Source organism: Olea europaea, chromosome 18 (assembly GCF_002742605.1).
Source record: "Olea europaea var. sylvestris chromosome 18, O_europaea_v1, whole genome shotgun sequence".
In the NCBI taxonomy this organism is placed as follows: domain Eukaryota; kingdom Viridiplantae; phylum Streptophyta; class Magnoliopsida; order Lamiales; family Oleaceae; genus Olea; species Olea europaea.
The window spans coordinates 26,699,858-26,715,799 of record NC_036254.1 but is presented as its reverse complement, the minus strand read 5'-3'; the positions used below and the strand labels follow the sequence as shown (position 1 = coordinate 26,715,799).

Genomic DNA, 15,942 nt, shown 5'->3' with positions numbered 1-15,942 from the left:
GGGGGTACAAACTGAAATAGTTTACACACATGATATGGTGAGATGTAATTGGGTAAGAATTTTTTCAATCTACCAAAAAAAAAAAAGGAAAAAAAATTATTCACTCTCTTTTTTGACAATCCATTGTATGTAAACTAGCATTATTTTTCATATAATAAAAGTGCAAAGGTAGTAACGCTTGCATATAGTCAAGAAAGTTTTGCTACACAAATAAGGTAGGTGACAGGGGTTAAAAATATGAAGAGAACTGTCAACGTTTCATTGGATAGTCTGAAAAAAAAGAGAGGACCACACAGGTGCTACCAACACAACACCTTTCTTCATAGTTAAGAATGTGTTTTCTTTTCCAAGCTCTCATAATGATCTAGATCTAACTAAGAAAATAGAAAAAAAGAAAAAAGAAAAAAAGGGAAAAATTGTATTTTCCAATATTATTTCATCTTAAAAATCGTTCATTACCTTGAATTCTAAAGATTTAAAAATAAAGTAGGATTAATTTAGTGCATGAAAATTACTATCAATCACTATTATATATAAATAATTTTATTTTATTCATTTATTTGTTAACATTGACAAGAGTTGATCAGAATGTTAAATCACCAATTTAACGGTTAAACCACTTAGTGACCAACATCTTCGTCCGTGTCAGTGCCATGTCGAAAACTACGCTAGAAAAATTAAAATTTTGTAAATTATACCTTTCAATACAAAAGAAAATAAAATTCCCAAAAACAAGTAGACAAGGATTCAAATAAGTGAAAAAAGATTATTCATAGATATGTACATCGTAATGGTAGATTCTTGAACCACAAACTACGGTTAACACATAAGCCGTATCGAGTACAGTTTACGAGTTTTATAATCTTTGTTTAGAGCTTAATGATAAAATTCCACAATCCCAAAACATGATCCTAAGATGATAGCAAAATGGTACGTTTACTTGGCATGGATTGTTGAGTTTTCAAAGATCAAAATCTGAGACCAAGATCCTTTATGGAATGACAGCTACCATCTTGAGTGCAGCGTGCTTATAAAAACATGTTTGGCTAAGCTTGAAACCTACTTTTAAATAACTTAAATTGCCAATTTATGTTACTCTTTACACGAGGACTTTACAATTTTCTAAGCTTAGCCAAACATGCTCTAGTTTTCCAATAACAGATATATTGATACCCCTTTTGACAAAGAATCATTGAGAAATTTGATCTCTCCCCTTAAAATACATAAAATGTTGGACAACATTTCAACCATATATACTACTTACCTTCTATATATGATCACTATGTATGGTTCTAGGAAGATCTTTTGCTGGTAGTTGCTACCTCAGTTTACAGAAAAATGGATAATTGAACTTTCTTTTCCCTTCCATATTTCGAAGTATTATAGGGAAAGTAAATAGAATGAGGCAACAACAGAAATCTTGCAACCAATCACATTAAATTATAAAAACGCGATAATAATTCTACATACACCGTGATGAACCTTCCAAATTAAGGTATATAATACTCATGTGACCTCAGAATAAGCATTCAAACTTATGAGCTATGTTACTTCATATTAAAGATCACATTCTAGCATACCTGATGTTACGCCGACCACTTGTTAGGGCAGGAGCATGGGTGGAAGCATCAAGTGAAATTTTTTTTGAATGCAGAGTCCAAACATGCCTATCTAAGAGCGTGCCGGAGCCAAAGTGCCATTCCAAAATAAGGAATACGTGATTTCAGCTGCAGAACAATGCTCTTATGCAAATAGATGAAATAGAACAATCAAGATGACAAAATATGTATTAGGAATTACTAAAGCAGCGAAAACAACAGATTTGGATTCAGCATCTTAGGTATCTTCCTTAATGATTTCAACTTAATGGAAGTTTCAAGTAAACACGACATAAGCAGCAAAATAGATATCTTAAAAAAAAAAAAAAAAAACACAGCACCTCACTTGTGTGTCTGGTCATTATACATGCAAAGATTAGTAGAGTTCATAACAACTACCAGTCAACAGAAAACTTTATGATGAAAACGACAAAAGAATTCAACAAACAAGAAATCCTTCCCCAAGAATAACAATTAACATGATATCAATAAAACGGAAAAGAACTAAGAAAAAGTTTAATTACTATGACTTTAATAAATGTTCTCATCATCTCAGTATTATTGCCTTGAAGATCAAGGACCAATAGGGTTACAACCGTGGATATAGTACAACTGCCAGCATCCAATAATCCCCACACACAACAATGTATCCAGGGATAATTCCCTGGATAAAATACAATGATGACAAGATACATTAACCGCTGACATTCTCAGCAGACACATCATTATCTTCATCTCCTTGTCGTATTTTCACAATCTCAGCTTGAGCTCTCTCTAGAATCTGCCTCTTCTGCATCTCCAAATCTCTATGGAAGTCCATCCTCATTTTCTCCAGTTCCAGCATTTGTTGTCTCTTACTGTTCTCGATCTTCTCATATATGTCGCTAAATTTCTGGATGGAATCAGCAAGCAATTTAAGAGAAGCTCCATTACCCATTTCATTCCTCGTTTTCTTAGGAGGGAGACCCTCCGGAACACCTTCCTCACCTTTGGTGGATTCCGAATTCCCTGGGCTATCTCTCATCTCATCCATTCCATTGGAGCTATTCAGATAAACTTTAGGGTTCATGAACGTATACTCCCCTGAGTCCACTCCACATGATAGGCCAGCTTGCTGTGGGCCTGATGACAGCAACATATCCATCTTCTTGAAATACACCCATTTACTAGTGGAACCCCAAGATTCTCCCAACTTCATCTTCTCTTTCTTGTATTTTTTCTTCAATGTATCTAAACGGTTCCGACACTGAGTATCTGTTCTCTCAATTTTTGACTCCTGGGAGACCTTCTTAGAAACCTCTTGCCACTCTTCAGACCGAAGGCTCTTCCTCCCATGCTTAAGAAACCGATCACCCCAAGCATCCAGTAAGATAACAGTCTCACTCTCAGTCCAATCTGTATGCGGATTCCGTCCACCATATGATGGCTTTGGCACCGCAGGAGTTGCAGATGATGGTGCTGGTACTCGTGGTGCAAACTCATAACTCGACAACAAGCTTTTCAGTTTTCTCTTTTTCGGGTGCCTCTGTAAATTACCATAATCATCCTCATCCTCATCCTCATCCTCATCTTCATCGTCATCATCAACATCATCATCAGCATAATCATCTTTAATCCTCTGAACACTAGACCCTCCACCATCATCATCATCATCGTCTTCATATTCCATATCTTCGTTATCATCATCATTATCTTCATCCTCAACATACTCATTACCAACATTCCCAACATAAGTGGCATTCCGAATGGGAAACTCTTGGTCATTTATGCCATAAGGATTGGACGGGTACCTATCATCCTCCCGAGTATCGTCCATCAAGCCCCACGTCCAAGAAGTGTTAATGCCCAATCTCTAAATTTATTTCCAAACTTAGTTTTGCAAAAAGCAAAGCTATTTGATTATTTCCCTCAATTATACAACTTTCCCGACATATAGAGATGAAATTAAGTGATGTCTTCTACCCGGAACACCTAAAGACCCGCAAAATTTCAGATTATCATTATTTAAAGCACAAACGGCAAAATTAGTGTCAAAGGGAATTTTCTAACCTAAAACAGTGAAGTATAAATTCAGTTTCTTTAGAATACATGAATTATAAAGATCATTACGAAAAGAGGAGGGGTGAAAAATAAAGTTAAATTCTAAGAAAATAAAAACCCTATAAATTCATACCTCAAATAACTCACTTGTCATCCTGAGATGCCTTAAGATTCAAGCTTTCTGAAAAATAAACACCGACGGCTAAATAACACATCGAAATTCAAACTTTAAAAAAAAATTCAGAAACATTAAATTTCCAGAATAGAATCGAATTTTTCAGAGAAATATCATAATTTAGTTTATTTACTTTTAAGAAGAGGTTGTGAGAGTGTGGAAAAAAATGCGCATCTGAGGTAGATCAGCTGTAGAGTGGACGTAAGTGGCCATTGCTAAAATACGCTGGACGTGCATTTTGCTCATTTTCTGGCGGCATCTCGCAATCGTTGGGCCCAGGGGTAGATGTTAGTGGGCCCGAATATTCACACTTCGGCCTAGACAAAGCTACATGTACACTTCTTGTATAAGAGATTACTTTAGGCCCATTGGATTAGTTTTACGAATGACCACTCAACTTTATTCTAAATTTCACTTTCGCCATCAACTATAAATTATTCTTACGTGACATTATGACATGCAAGCGACCATACTGAAATTTGGACACATCGTAAGGCAGTCGTTTAACTGAAATTCTTTTTTAAAGCTCATTGATGATAATGAAATAATTAGGGTTTGCTTAAACCTAATTTTTTGGAGAATAGATTTTGTAATATTGATTTTTTGGATAAAAATGTGGTGAAAAAGTATGAAATTTTTTTGGACTATGCTAGAGATACATAATTTTTGTACATAAGGGTGTCCACACTCATCATATGAGGTGGGGCCCATCTAGCGCGGGCCCCACCCCATTTGAGGGGTGTGGACACCCTTATGTATAGAATTATGTACAAGTAGAATTTTTCAATTTATTTATTTATTTATTTATTTTTTAGTTCATGTGTAAAATTATTTTATTGAGAGAATGTATAGTTGAAAATAACTTCGAAAATGATGATTTTTAAATAATGGGGTTCAAACATGAGCTGAATTTTGACCGTCAAATCGAAATTGATTGTAAATTCAATGGTGTTTCGTAAATTTATAAACAGAATATAAGGGTTAATTATAGAAGTTGCCATTGAATTATGTCTTTAGTGTCACTATTGGACTTTAAATTGTTCATTTGCCTCACCAAACCTTTTCACTCCTTTTAGTTACATCGTCGATACATGATGTTAACGTTAGCTTGCTGATATAACTCGCCACTTGAAATTGGGTTAATTACATCAATTGTCATCGAACTTCACACTTAGTATCACTTGTAGCGCTGAGTCTCAATTGTTTAAGTTCCTTATTCTCGTGGTGGCGTAATGAGGCTTTGAAGATCAGATAAAAAATGATGTATTAAAAGACATTCTTTTGAATGGAGAATCAAATAATATTATCTACCATAAAGCTAAGAGCAATGTTTAGGTATTCTGGCATAAAGCTGGGCTATTCATAAGGTATATTATTTTCAGGGAAAAAAATCATATGTAAGGTGTATGGTTTACACCAATTTACAAATCAGGTACAATGTTTAAAAATTCAAAATTTAGATTTCTGTATAATTAATTGAAAATATTTATTAATTAAATATAAAAAGTCACAATTACACGATTAATGGTCACAAATTCACAATTATGGGTTACAGATTTATTTACTAGTCACATATCATCAAATCAATTGGTCACGAATTTTTTCGAGGTCACAAAGTAAAAATTTTGTAGGTTACAGATTATTTTGACGTCACAAATCAAAATGTTTATAAGTCACAGATTATCAAATTTTAAGGTTACAGACCAAATCGTTGACGTCGTGATTATTTTTTGGTCACAGATTATCAAACTTTAAAGTCACGGACCAAATTTTAAGGTCACAGACCATCACCAATAAAAATACACACCGACAATCAACCCAAACCATCAACTTGCACCACCTCCGCAGCTTTGCCGCATATCACACTACATCCATAGCGCACCACCACCGTTAGCAAACACCACCAATCGCAATAACACCACCACCCTCATCGCACCGTTAATTTTTGGTCACAGACACCTAAATCATTTGTTACAGATGTCTAAATAGTTAGTTACAGACACCTAATTGTTGGTTACAGACAGCCCACTTGTCACTGCCACCACAACCACAACCACCACCAACATCAACAACAACACAACAATAGTTGGACACCACCACCGCTAGAACTACCATCGCCTCATGAGCACCACAATCTCCAGTCACCACTATACCCATAACACCGCCAAACCACCACGCCCACAACACACCACCATCACACACCGCACCACCCATAACACATCACCACCACCACCATCTTCTCTATCTCCATTTACACCACACACAACCACCACAGTGCAACGCCGTCAACCACCCAGATCGAACTCGTGCCACCAGATTGCCAAACCACACCACATCGCTACCTAGATCTACTACACCACACCATACCACACAATACAGTCGTCACCACTACCACCTGTATCCTACCTAGATCCACCGCAGTGCACCACCCCGTCAAATCCAACCACCATTCCAACAACCAAAAAAAAAATCCAACAAAAACCAACACCACCCTACTACCGCCAAATCCACCACCACCTGTACCAACCACCCCCAAAATCCCGACACCACCATCACCATTTCAACAACGTAAAAAATCCAACAGAGTAGCTGCAGTGGTGTTGCAAGAGAAATCGAACAAAGTGCCGTTCCAACCATCACCATCCAATTTAAGCACATTGCAGCGGCATTGAGAGAGAAACAGTGTGCAAAGCCAACACCTCCGATCTATGCAAAGTCCACGCAGCAACGATTATTCATCGGCGTGCTGTGGGTGGCAGTCTCCGACAGTGGGCAGCGACGCCGGAGTTGTGGTCAAGTGGAGAGAGTGAGAAGAGAGAAACAGAGAGAAATGAATTTGAATTTTAGGGTTTAGACTGGGATGAGATAGGGTTGATATAATTTATATAAATATTATTAGTTAAATTAATACCTGAATTGTGAATAGGAAAGCCACCTGATTTTTGCACTATGATCTTGAAATGTTTGGAATTTTGTAATTTTCACTTATTTTCAACCATGCTGCAGGAACAGATTAAAAAACAGACTCAAAAATAGGCCCAACACGTGTCGATTTGGGATTGAACACTTTGAAAAAAAAAAAAAAATCACCTCTTATCATTAATTGCCACAACAGTTTGATTTTTTCAGCCCTATCCTTAAGCCTATTCAAGGGGATTTCCTTTTATTTTCGTTTGAATTGTACGGTGCACCAATACCATGCCCAAGTCATGGGCTCTGCTTCTAGTCTTTATCGATTTAATTAATACTTCTTGCAACTAGTGATCTAATAACAACTCAATCTAGTTTTGATCGCTCAGGAGCTTTTTATCTTAGTCTTTTTTTATTATTTTTTATTATTTTTAAAGGTTAAATAAACTAATTAAATAAAAAGAAAACTTAATGGTCTTACTAAATTAGAACAGTGGACTTAAAAAATAATATTAAAATAAAGAAGTATCTTATTTAAAGTAGGTTCGTGATGTTTGAAGCTTGACTTCACACTTTATTGCTCCTTTTGGTACTTGTCCACTATCATATGAGATTATTTTGCTGCAAAAACTCGTGCAACAAATTCTCCAACGAACTTCCCTATTTTTTCTCTTTGAATATTAAATCCTCTATTTTGTCTCTATGGAAAGTCGGCCTTGGCCTACATTGCAAGTACAATTGATTATTGAATTTGGATTGCTCAAGAAACCGAGAGAGGTTTTTGGCAACAAGTTTCCTGTCAAAGTACCTTTTCTACTTAAAAATGTCAACACGTTGGTCATGGGATGAAGAATGTACGTTGTTTGAAGAAGAAAAAAAAGAAGATGGCAAATACCAAAAAGAATCAAGAACAAAGGAAAAATGATTTTTCTGGTGGTGAAGATGTGGCGGCAAGTGGTGGTGCTACCAAGTGTCAAAAAATCTTGAAGAGAAGGGGGTGCCCATAGGGTAATTATATTGGTGCCATGGTCTTTTTTTTTTTTTTTTTTTAAATTTTTAATTTTATTTATTTTTTTTGAATGTGCACCACGTCATAATTGCAATTTCTAAATCTTTACTTATTGTCGTCCTTATATCCCTAATTTTTTTCATTAAAATCTTATTTTCAATCCTCTATTTATTCTAAAAGTTCATTCGGATTTACTCGTATTTTTAAATAAATATGATAGTGCAATAAGATATTTTCACTTAATTTTAAAGAACGAAAAAAAAGTAATAGGACAGAAACCACCGTCAACGATCAAAATATGCTATTCAATGGAAGGTCAAAGATAAGAAATCGACAAGAAAGATATAGAAAATAAATGCAATAAGAAAGAAAGATTGAGGACCTTCAGTACAAAACAATGTGATTCAACAATAAAAAACTGTGGTGCATGCCCCTATCGGGCATCGGTTGAAATCTCTCAAGTTTTAGGTTCTAAAACAATGAAGATCAAGGATCATCAGGCAAAAAAGGATGAATTGTGATTTGCTCAAAGGAAAAAGTCATGAGTACATAAAATTTTTGACAGAATTCCCACCGATGTCGACGTGGCCACAGATGATTGTATTGCCTTTTGTTTTCTTTTTTCAATCAATTCCCACCACGTATTATTTGTCAAATTATCTATGAAAATTTTCCGTACTTGCATAAGGAATGTTGCTCAAATGTCAGCCCGGCTACGTAGGCCAATTTATTATTGCCATGTAATGGTAGGAGATTGACTAAACAGCCTTTTGTATTGGGAAAAAGCTGTTAGAACAGGGCCACGTCGACCCTGTTCGAACAAAGGGGCTATCGGCGAGGTGCCCATTGCGCCTATGAGGGGGGAGCCGATGGACAGTTTTGTATTGGGATAAAGTCCCACGAGTCCATATCAGTCACACTTCTATGACTGCCAACCAATTGCTGTACTGATTAGATATTTTGCACCTCTTAGGTCTATAGAAGGTCAGGCTTAAACCCCCTTTTGCAGTATGAATAAAATCTAGAATCTAAATATAATTTTAACTTTTTATGTTTTTGTGTAATATTAGTCACTTAAATGTGATACAAAATAAGTGTTGTAAAAATAATATTTGATACTAATTCGTTGAAAGATTTGACAAGTCTCAAATAAACTAAAGAAAATTAAATTTAGAAAAAAAATTAAAGAGAAGAAAATTGTACTTTCGAAACTTAATTTTTATGATTCAAATTTTTTGTTATAATAAAATACTACAAATGAACAAACTTTCTATACTACATTTGGCGCATAAAAAATAATTGCTGATACATGAATTTAATCACCCCTTAAATTTTTTTAATACATGAACAAAAATAAATTTTTTTATAATAACTCTAGATTCATGTAGGTCAAGATTCATCTAGTTAAAATTCATTGAATCTAAACTAATATATGTTCTAATTAATTTAGATTTAATAACACGAAATTCATACATGACAAGAATTTTGTAATATTTGTTACATATAGAAAAATGAAAAGTAAATTATTATTAAAATAATTAAATTGTAGTTGAGTTAAAATTGTTTGAAAAATGATTTTTACTTGATATGATATTTAATATATTATATATAAGTAACAACTTATCGAATCGGAAGGCAATTTCACTCCATGGGACCTAATTTCTAAAGGCCGCCTCCTAGTACAAATCAATCAAAAGAATACAGCAAATCCTGAGATAATTTCATCAACATATACAAACTCAAATGCTCCTTAACCAGTTAAAGAATTTCCAACCAACCACTATAGCAAAACTACAAAGTGGTAGTAGTTCCAACCACTATACTTTATAAAAGGAAAAGGAGAAAAAATAACAGAAGCGAATTTACCATTGTTGCCTAATCCATGAAAATCTGTCTGCTTTACAAATTTGTAATGGTCAAGCATCAGGAACTCCCTTGAGACCTTACGGATGAAATCGACTGAGCTGAAACAGAAGCGGTCGGGCTGCTCAGGTCCCGATCCCCATTAGCAACTTTGGGTTTTCCACTCAGTTTTTCCATTGCATCTTGACAAATTTCAGTAAACCACTCATCTTCCCGAAGTACACTGCCACCAACAACACTGGTTAAAACAAATTTGAAGATTTCGTTTTTCTATGCAAATGTAGTTGGCAGCAACTCCAATTATCATTTTCTTGGCTATTCCTTTAATTAAATAATTTCTCTAACTTGGGATTACTGTGAAATTTCATATCCTTGGTTTTTGTCTTTCTACACTTAAAAGGACTTCTCTTTTCCCTTTATCAAGATATCTCATATAGGATTTTCTCTCCATCCGGGTTCCAAAAAAAAACTACACAACTTCCCGTAACCTTCTAAGAGAATCATTTGAAAGAAAATGCACAACAATCATACCAAGGTTACAGTATACACAGTACCTGTACGGATCCATGCCTGTTGCAGAAAATGCAGCCAATGCTTTGGCTATGATATCATTCACGACCCGACGCAAATTTCTAGACAAGTAGCGTCCTTGTAAAGCAAAGCATATCACAAATTTCATATCCAAGTAGAACTGCAGCCAATACATGTAAAGAAAAGATGGTTATAATAGGATGGCAATTAGAGGGCAGAGTTCCCCAATAAATATCAATTTATAAACCTATCAATTTATAAACCTGTTGAAGACCGAGTGGACCTAAAGGCCTTGGTCCTTCCTCAATATCATCCCAAAATGTCTGGTCTTCTGAAAGCCATAAGATAACCGTCTCTGTTAGCCTCATCAATAGCAACATTGCAAATCTTTCCCGGCCTACAAACATTTCTGCTGCCATTGCAGCCATCCTGTTCAGCTTTGCGTAAAGTTCCTGGACAGTAGACAAAATAGAAAATTGTTACATGTACAATCCATACCGTAAACATTACAGGTTGTATTGCAGTTATGAACACATCTCAGCACAGGAAAGAAAACAAGAAGTCTAGCAATTAAAAGCTTGTTTTGGAACTGTTTATAAATATAAACACTTTTCGTCAAACCACCTTTAATCCAGAAATTTCGTAGGATCCACCCATATGCCCACTACTCATTTATATCCGTTTATAATTTAAACTGTTCATCAACAATTCCCAAACATGCGCTGAATTGTAAGTTGACTCAAAATACCATAGACAGATAGTATATGGAACACTGCAATGTTGATGCGCAGTTCTTAAGCTGTTTAACCCTGAAAGCCCAGAGACTTCAACAAAAGAATGACGTGACATCTTTTATAAGCAATAGGATGAATAAGTACAAGCCATGATATTGAGACAAAGACGGTACTATGTAGGGGCCAGATCTTAAGCAGTTTAACCCCGTGAAGGTCCAAGATACTAATGATGGACACAAATGTTCCCTTCTACAAGGATAAATTAGTACAAACTACATGATACAAGATAAAATCAAAAATAATAAATAGGAAAGCTAAACTAGAAGATCCACATTGCCGTAATATTGACAACAAAAGATAAGATAATTATAACATAAGATTTATAAAATGCAGCCAACAAATTTACTTAAAAAATAGAAAAAATACCTGGAATATTGGAGAAGGGAACCACTCTATCTCATCCTCATTCCCATCCATGTTTATGTAAATGTCTGCATTAAGATAGCTATCACCTTCTTCAGTAAAAATAAGATCTAGAGCATGTTGTTGACAAAAACTATCTTTTAATCTATCAAGAGAGTTGACAAGACGCTTCTTCCATTCTCTTAGCTCAGGATTACGATTTTGCCGCTCAGTAAGTCCTCTACGAGAATCATCCTTGTAAGTGGGTTGATTTAATGGGGAGAGCTTAATGGCTGCACGTGGCAATAGCTCATCAGCTAGTAAGGATGCATTTGCAAGCAACGCAATTTGCTGGGCTTCAGTTTCAGCCATTCGAACAATTTTATTTCCTGAACCTTGGAGGTTGGCTTCATCTTCAATGGAGCCAGGCAATGCTCTTATGAGCATATTCACATATGAGTTGAACACCTGGAACAGACCATCCAATGTTTTACTTCCCAACTGCATACTTAACAGGGGTCCCACATCTTCAAAAAAGTCCTGCAAAGGCAGTTAAAAAAAGCAGCTGCTTCAACTTGAAGTTAAAAACCATCAGTAAAAGAATAAAAGCAACGATAGAACAGAAGAAACTTCACATAAATCAAATTATTGAGAAATAACATGCCTAGTTACTTCTCAATTAGCATTAAGAATTTTACCCAATCTTAAACATGCAATTCCAAAAGGACAGTTTTAAAACCAGAAAGGGTAGACGATGTGACAGAACTCAAATCCTGTCCAATAAACAATACTTGTGCACAATTTACAACCAACCATAGTGAAATCAGATGCTTAGCCAAATTGCCTATACTAATCATTAGGCTAATAATTTCAGGGTTATACTGAAGTGAAGTCATACTACAACGTAAATTTCCAGCTTATTCAACATGCTGCCAAAAATTTGTCCAGAAATAAAATAATTACTATGTCTAGAGAATTCTGTAAATGACTATGCATGTCTTCATGGTGTATTATTATTATTTTTTGATAACTTATGTGTCCAAATTTCGTCTGACTAATCTTGAAGAGTGACGGTCTTCCCCCTGGTTCTCCACCCAGGTAAATCCGGATGCAGTCACAGCTTATACACATTTGGACCAGATATTCGAGATGCAGTTCTCCTCCCTACAGACCTCCTTTTACGACGTGCGGACAGGACCCCTTGAGGGGCGACAAAGCGCACCTTAACTTTGCCTCCACAGGACAACTGCCTTCTAACATAAATGTTGCCTTCTAGCTGTTGCAGGGATTTGAACCTTCGATGTTCCATATGGAACCCTCCTGCTTTACCACTGCGCCATGGGGGCTTCAAGGTGTATATTACATTTACCCGAGGAAGTCAACAGTTGGATTCTCATGCCTAACAAAACTGAATGTGGCCACGTCATTATGGACGTACACATAGACTACTTGGAAAGGATAACAAATACCTGGCCAAGATTTCTAATTTAAATACATAGTTACACAGGCTTATGATTGTTACATTAAAACACTAAATCACTAGAAGAAAGCTTCATATCAAAATTGGGGGCCTTAGAGAAATAACAGATGACATACAAAATACACTATTTGCCAACTCTGCCAAGAAACCTAGGAAGTTAATCATCAATGAAGAATGATAAGGAATTGAATTTGTATTTTGTACGTTGGCATGCTTAAAGTGAGAAATGGGAAAGTTATTTTCTATGTTATCAGGGCAGCAATTGAGACAAAAATTGTTTTACCTGGACCATTGCATTGAAACGATGAGCACTACTGGAAAGCTTGTGCTGATGTGACATCGTACCACCCAAAGCTGCAGGAGTCCTGCCGGATTGGCGTGAAGCGGTTGGAGGATATGTGAGCTCCCAATCATCAGCAGCAGCTAAAGCAGCTGTGCTTTCTTCTATTCGCTTCAAATTGGCATCCAGCGCTTGCTCGACACTAGGTCTAAAGAGCTTCACAAGCACAGGACAAAGGGCAAGCCCACGAGCTTCCAACAGTGAACAGTGTCCTAAAGCTATNACACTAGGTCTAAAGAGCTTCACAAGCACAGGACAAAGGGCAAGCCCACGAGCTTCCAACAGTGAACAGTGTCCTAAAGCTATTTGAACACATTCTGCAGCAGATCTTAAACCCCCAGCAGCAGCAGATGAAGCTAATGCATGTCGTTTGACAAGATGTGCAAAGGCCTCAGTTTGCTTTGTAGCCCACATCACTATCTCAGATGTATAAGCTGTCTCCTTACCAAAAATAACCATGGAATCACTGACTGCTTGAGCAATCGCAGAGAATACTAGCTGTGACAGGGCTGCTGTATATGCTCCTCCATATGAGGTACTTGATGGACGAAGGCTTTGCATGTTGTACTGGTATCTCTGATAGTGCGCATTGAGGAGTAAAGTATGAGCACGAGGACCATCTCCAAGTTTTTTGAGGGCTAAAATTGCTGCACGCAGCTCAGCACCACGCGTAGAAGGTTGGCAAGCAGCTTCAGCCAGCTGATCTGCTAACTTTTGCCTGCGTTCAATTATAGCAGACTGCAGAGAGAGGAGCATGCCAGAAGTCAAAATTTTCTTTTCCTTTGCTTCAGACACTATGTTTTCACCTTCATCAAGGCAGGCCAAAGCTTCATCAACTCTCCTTTCAGCCAACAGAACATCAAGGAAATCAGGGAACTCTCTAGACCATTTCTCCACATCTGAAGGTTCTCCAACTTCATCATTGGATACTTTATTTGCAGCAGAACCTTCAGGATCAGTATCAGACAGAGAATCAATATGAACTCCCTCAGCTAAATTATGGAACAAGGTCGCCTGAGTGGATAGCAGGTTTCTCATCGATAAAAGCTCACCCTCTAAATCTGATATCTCTTTAGACGTACTGCCAGTTGCATTTAAAAAAGAAAAATGAACAGAAGATCTAAATATGTAGATTATACAGAAGGTACATAAAACGGATTCAATTCTTCCAGACAAAATATTATGGACATCTTGTCAAATATGGCAAGCAAAAGGCGCCCCTGATTGTATAAAAAAAATTCAAATATATCTCGAATGCTAAATGCAATGTGCTTGCTTGGATACCATGCTAAGATGGTGGAAAGGTGAGGCAACGTGATTGATGGCTTTCAAGCATCTCCAAATGTGTAAATATTACCTAATGGTGGCTATCATGGTAGCTACAGACCTTGTCTTCAGTAATATAGAGCCGTGTGAACTAATTTCTATTGCTAGAAAACTTCAAAATTTGGAGTTCTTTGGAGATTCTGAAAGAAATTATTTAATATTTTCTCTAGGAGGTTGTTTGAGCCCCATTTTTCTAGAAAAATGCATTTGGAAATAGTGTTATGATGGAGAATGTGTAGTAAAAAAATAAGGAAAAGTTTTGGATTTGCATATAATATTATTTTATTAAAAAATGTGTGGTTGAAATGATGACAAATCACTGTTGAATAATATATTTTGATGAAAAAATGGGGCTCAAACAAAGGCCAGGTATGCACATATTCACTCTTTAACATCATTTTCAGCCAAACAAGAAACAGAGATAGCAAGAGGAAAGAAAGAAGAGAATTTGTCAGTATGATGCAGGAAAGTGTACCTAAGAACTCACCGAATGAAAGCTGTATAATTAGCATAGACACTTCTGCGCATTTCTTCAGCTGAAGATCTCTTCAAATCCATAAGATATGAGCATAATTGTCTTATTTCCTGTGAAATGTAATTGTACAGCTGTTACTGAAAATATCATTTATAATAATGTGGAGCACAAGAGAATCTATACTGGGCAGAAGAAGAAAACAGATGGTAGCAATCTAAATACGCATCAGTCATGTGGAAATTAATAAATTATAAATCCTTTTCCCCCACTCTTCACCCATCCCCGCATACTCATTAGGGTTGATACTCGCTGAATAAAATGTACAAAGTACACTCTCTCTTGAGGTTTGAGTGCAAAGCTAGTCAAAGCAAGATGCGTATGATTTCTAAGATAATGATTTTACAATATTTTCAGCAAAACTAAGATATAATATTTTCATTGTTCAATCAATTAATTTCAACGTCATGTTGAGCAAACTTAGCATTAAAATATTTTTAAATAAGATATTATAAATATTTCAGCAGCTGATCCCATTTCAAAAGCCAACAACTTAATACAGCCTCACAAAGTAATACAAAATCAGTGTTCAGATGAAACAGACACAAAAAATGTCCAATGTCAACCGTGACAAAAAATGTATGGATTTATATCCATCAAAAGTACTGCAGAGATATGGGCATACGGCCATAGGTGAAATCATCAATGCCATGTTAACAACCAACTGAAATATAATTGAAGTACTAACAAGGCATTTGGATACGACCATAAGGTATCGGTAGTTGACCATGGACATGGCAGCTCCTGATTTAGTTACATGCCTAATTTAACAAAAATGATTTAAAATGTTTGATTAACAAGGTTAAACGTCTTCTATAATATTCAGCAATTGTACCAATAACTTAACTGTACAAGTAATGCAGAATTATATATAAACATGCAGTATGTGGTTACCCAAGAATATGATGGACGATAGAAACAGAGATCTATACCTCTATTTTCTTAGTTTTGTCATAGGAAGCTAAAGTATACATAAGATGTGATAATACTTGTCAGTCAAAT

General features: G+C 36.0%; 2 protein-coding genes across 2 annotated transcripts; both read right to left on the bottom strand.

Annotated features, from left to right (window-relative positions):
- Positions 1–2,099: 2,099 nt before the first annotated feature.
- On the bottom strand, positions 2,100–4,034 carry LOC111368002 (trihelix transcription factor ASIL2-like). Its single transcript, XM_022989161.1, has 3 exons — positions 3,947–4,034; positions 3,772–3,819; positions 2,100–3,569 (listed from the first exon to the last, which is right to left on the bottom strand). Exon 3 carries the CDS (start codon positions 3,412–3,414, stop codon positions 2,293–2,295), a length of 1,122 nt encoding a protein of 373 aa, XP_022844929.1. The 5' UTR covers positions 3,415–3,569; positions 3,772–3,819; positions 3,947–4,034; the 3' UTR covers positions 2,100–2,292.
- A 5,347-nt stretch (positions 4,035–9,381) lies between these two features.
- On the bottom strand, positions 9,382–15,039 carry LOC111368001 (exocyst complex component EXO84B-like). The gene is made up of 7 exons (XM_022989160.1): positions 14,896–15,039; positions 13,379–14,163; positions 13,026–13,294; positions 11,287–11,802; positions 10,390–10,578; positions 10,150–10,286; positions 9,382–9,818 (listed from the first exon to the last, which is right to left on the bottom strand). Exons 1-7 carry the CDS (start codon positions 14,964–14,966, stop codon positions 9,656–9,658), a joined length of 2,130 nt encoding a protein of 709 aa, XP_022844928.1. The 5' UTR covers positions 14,967–15,039; the 3' UTR covers positions 9,382–9,655.
- Positions 15,040–15,942: the final 903 nt, after the last annotated feature.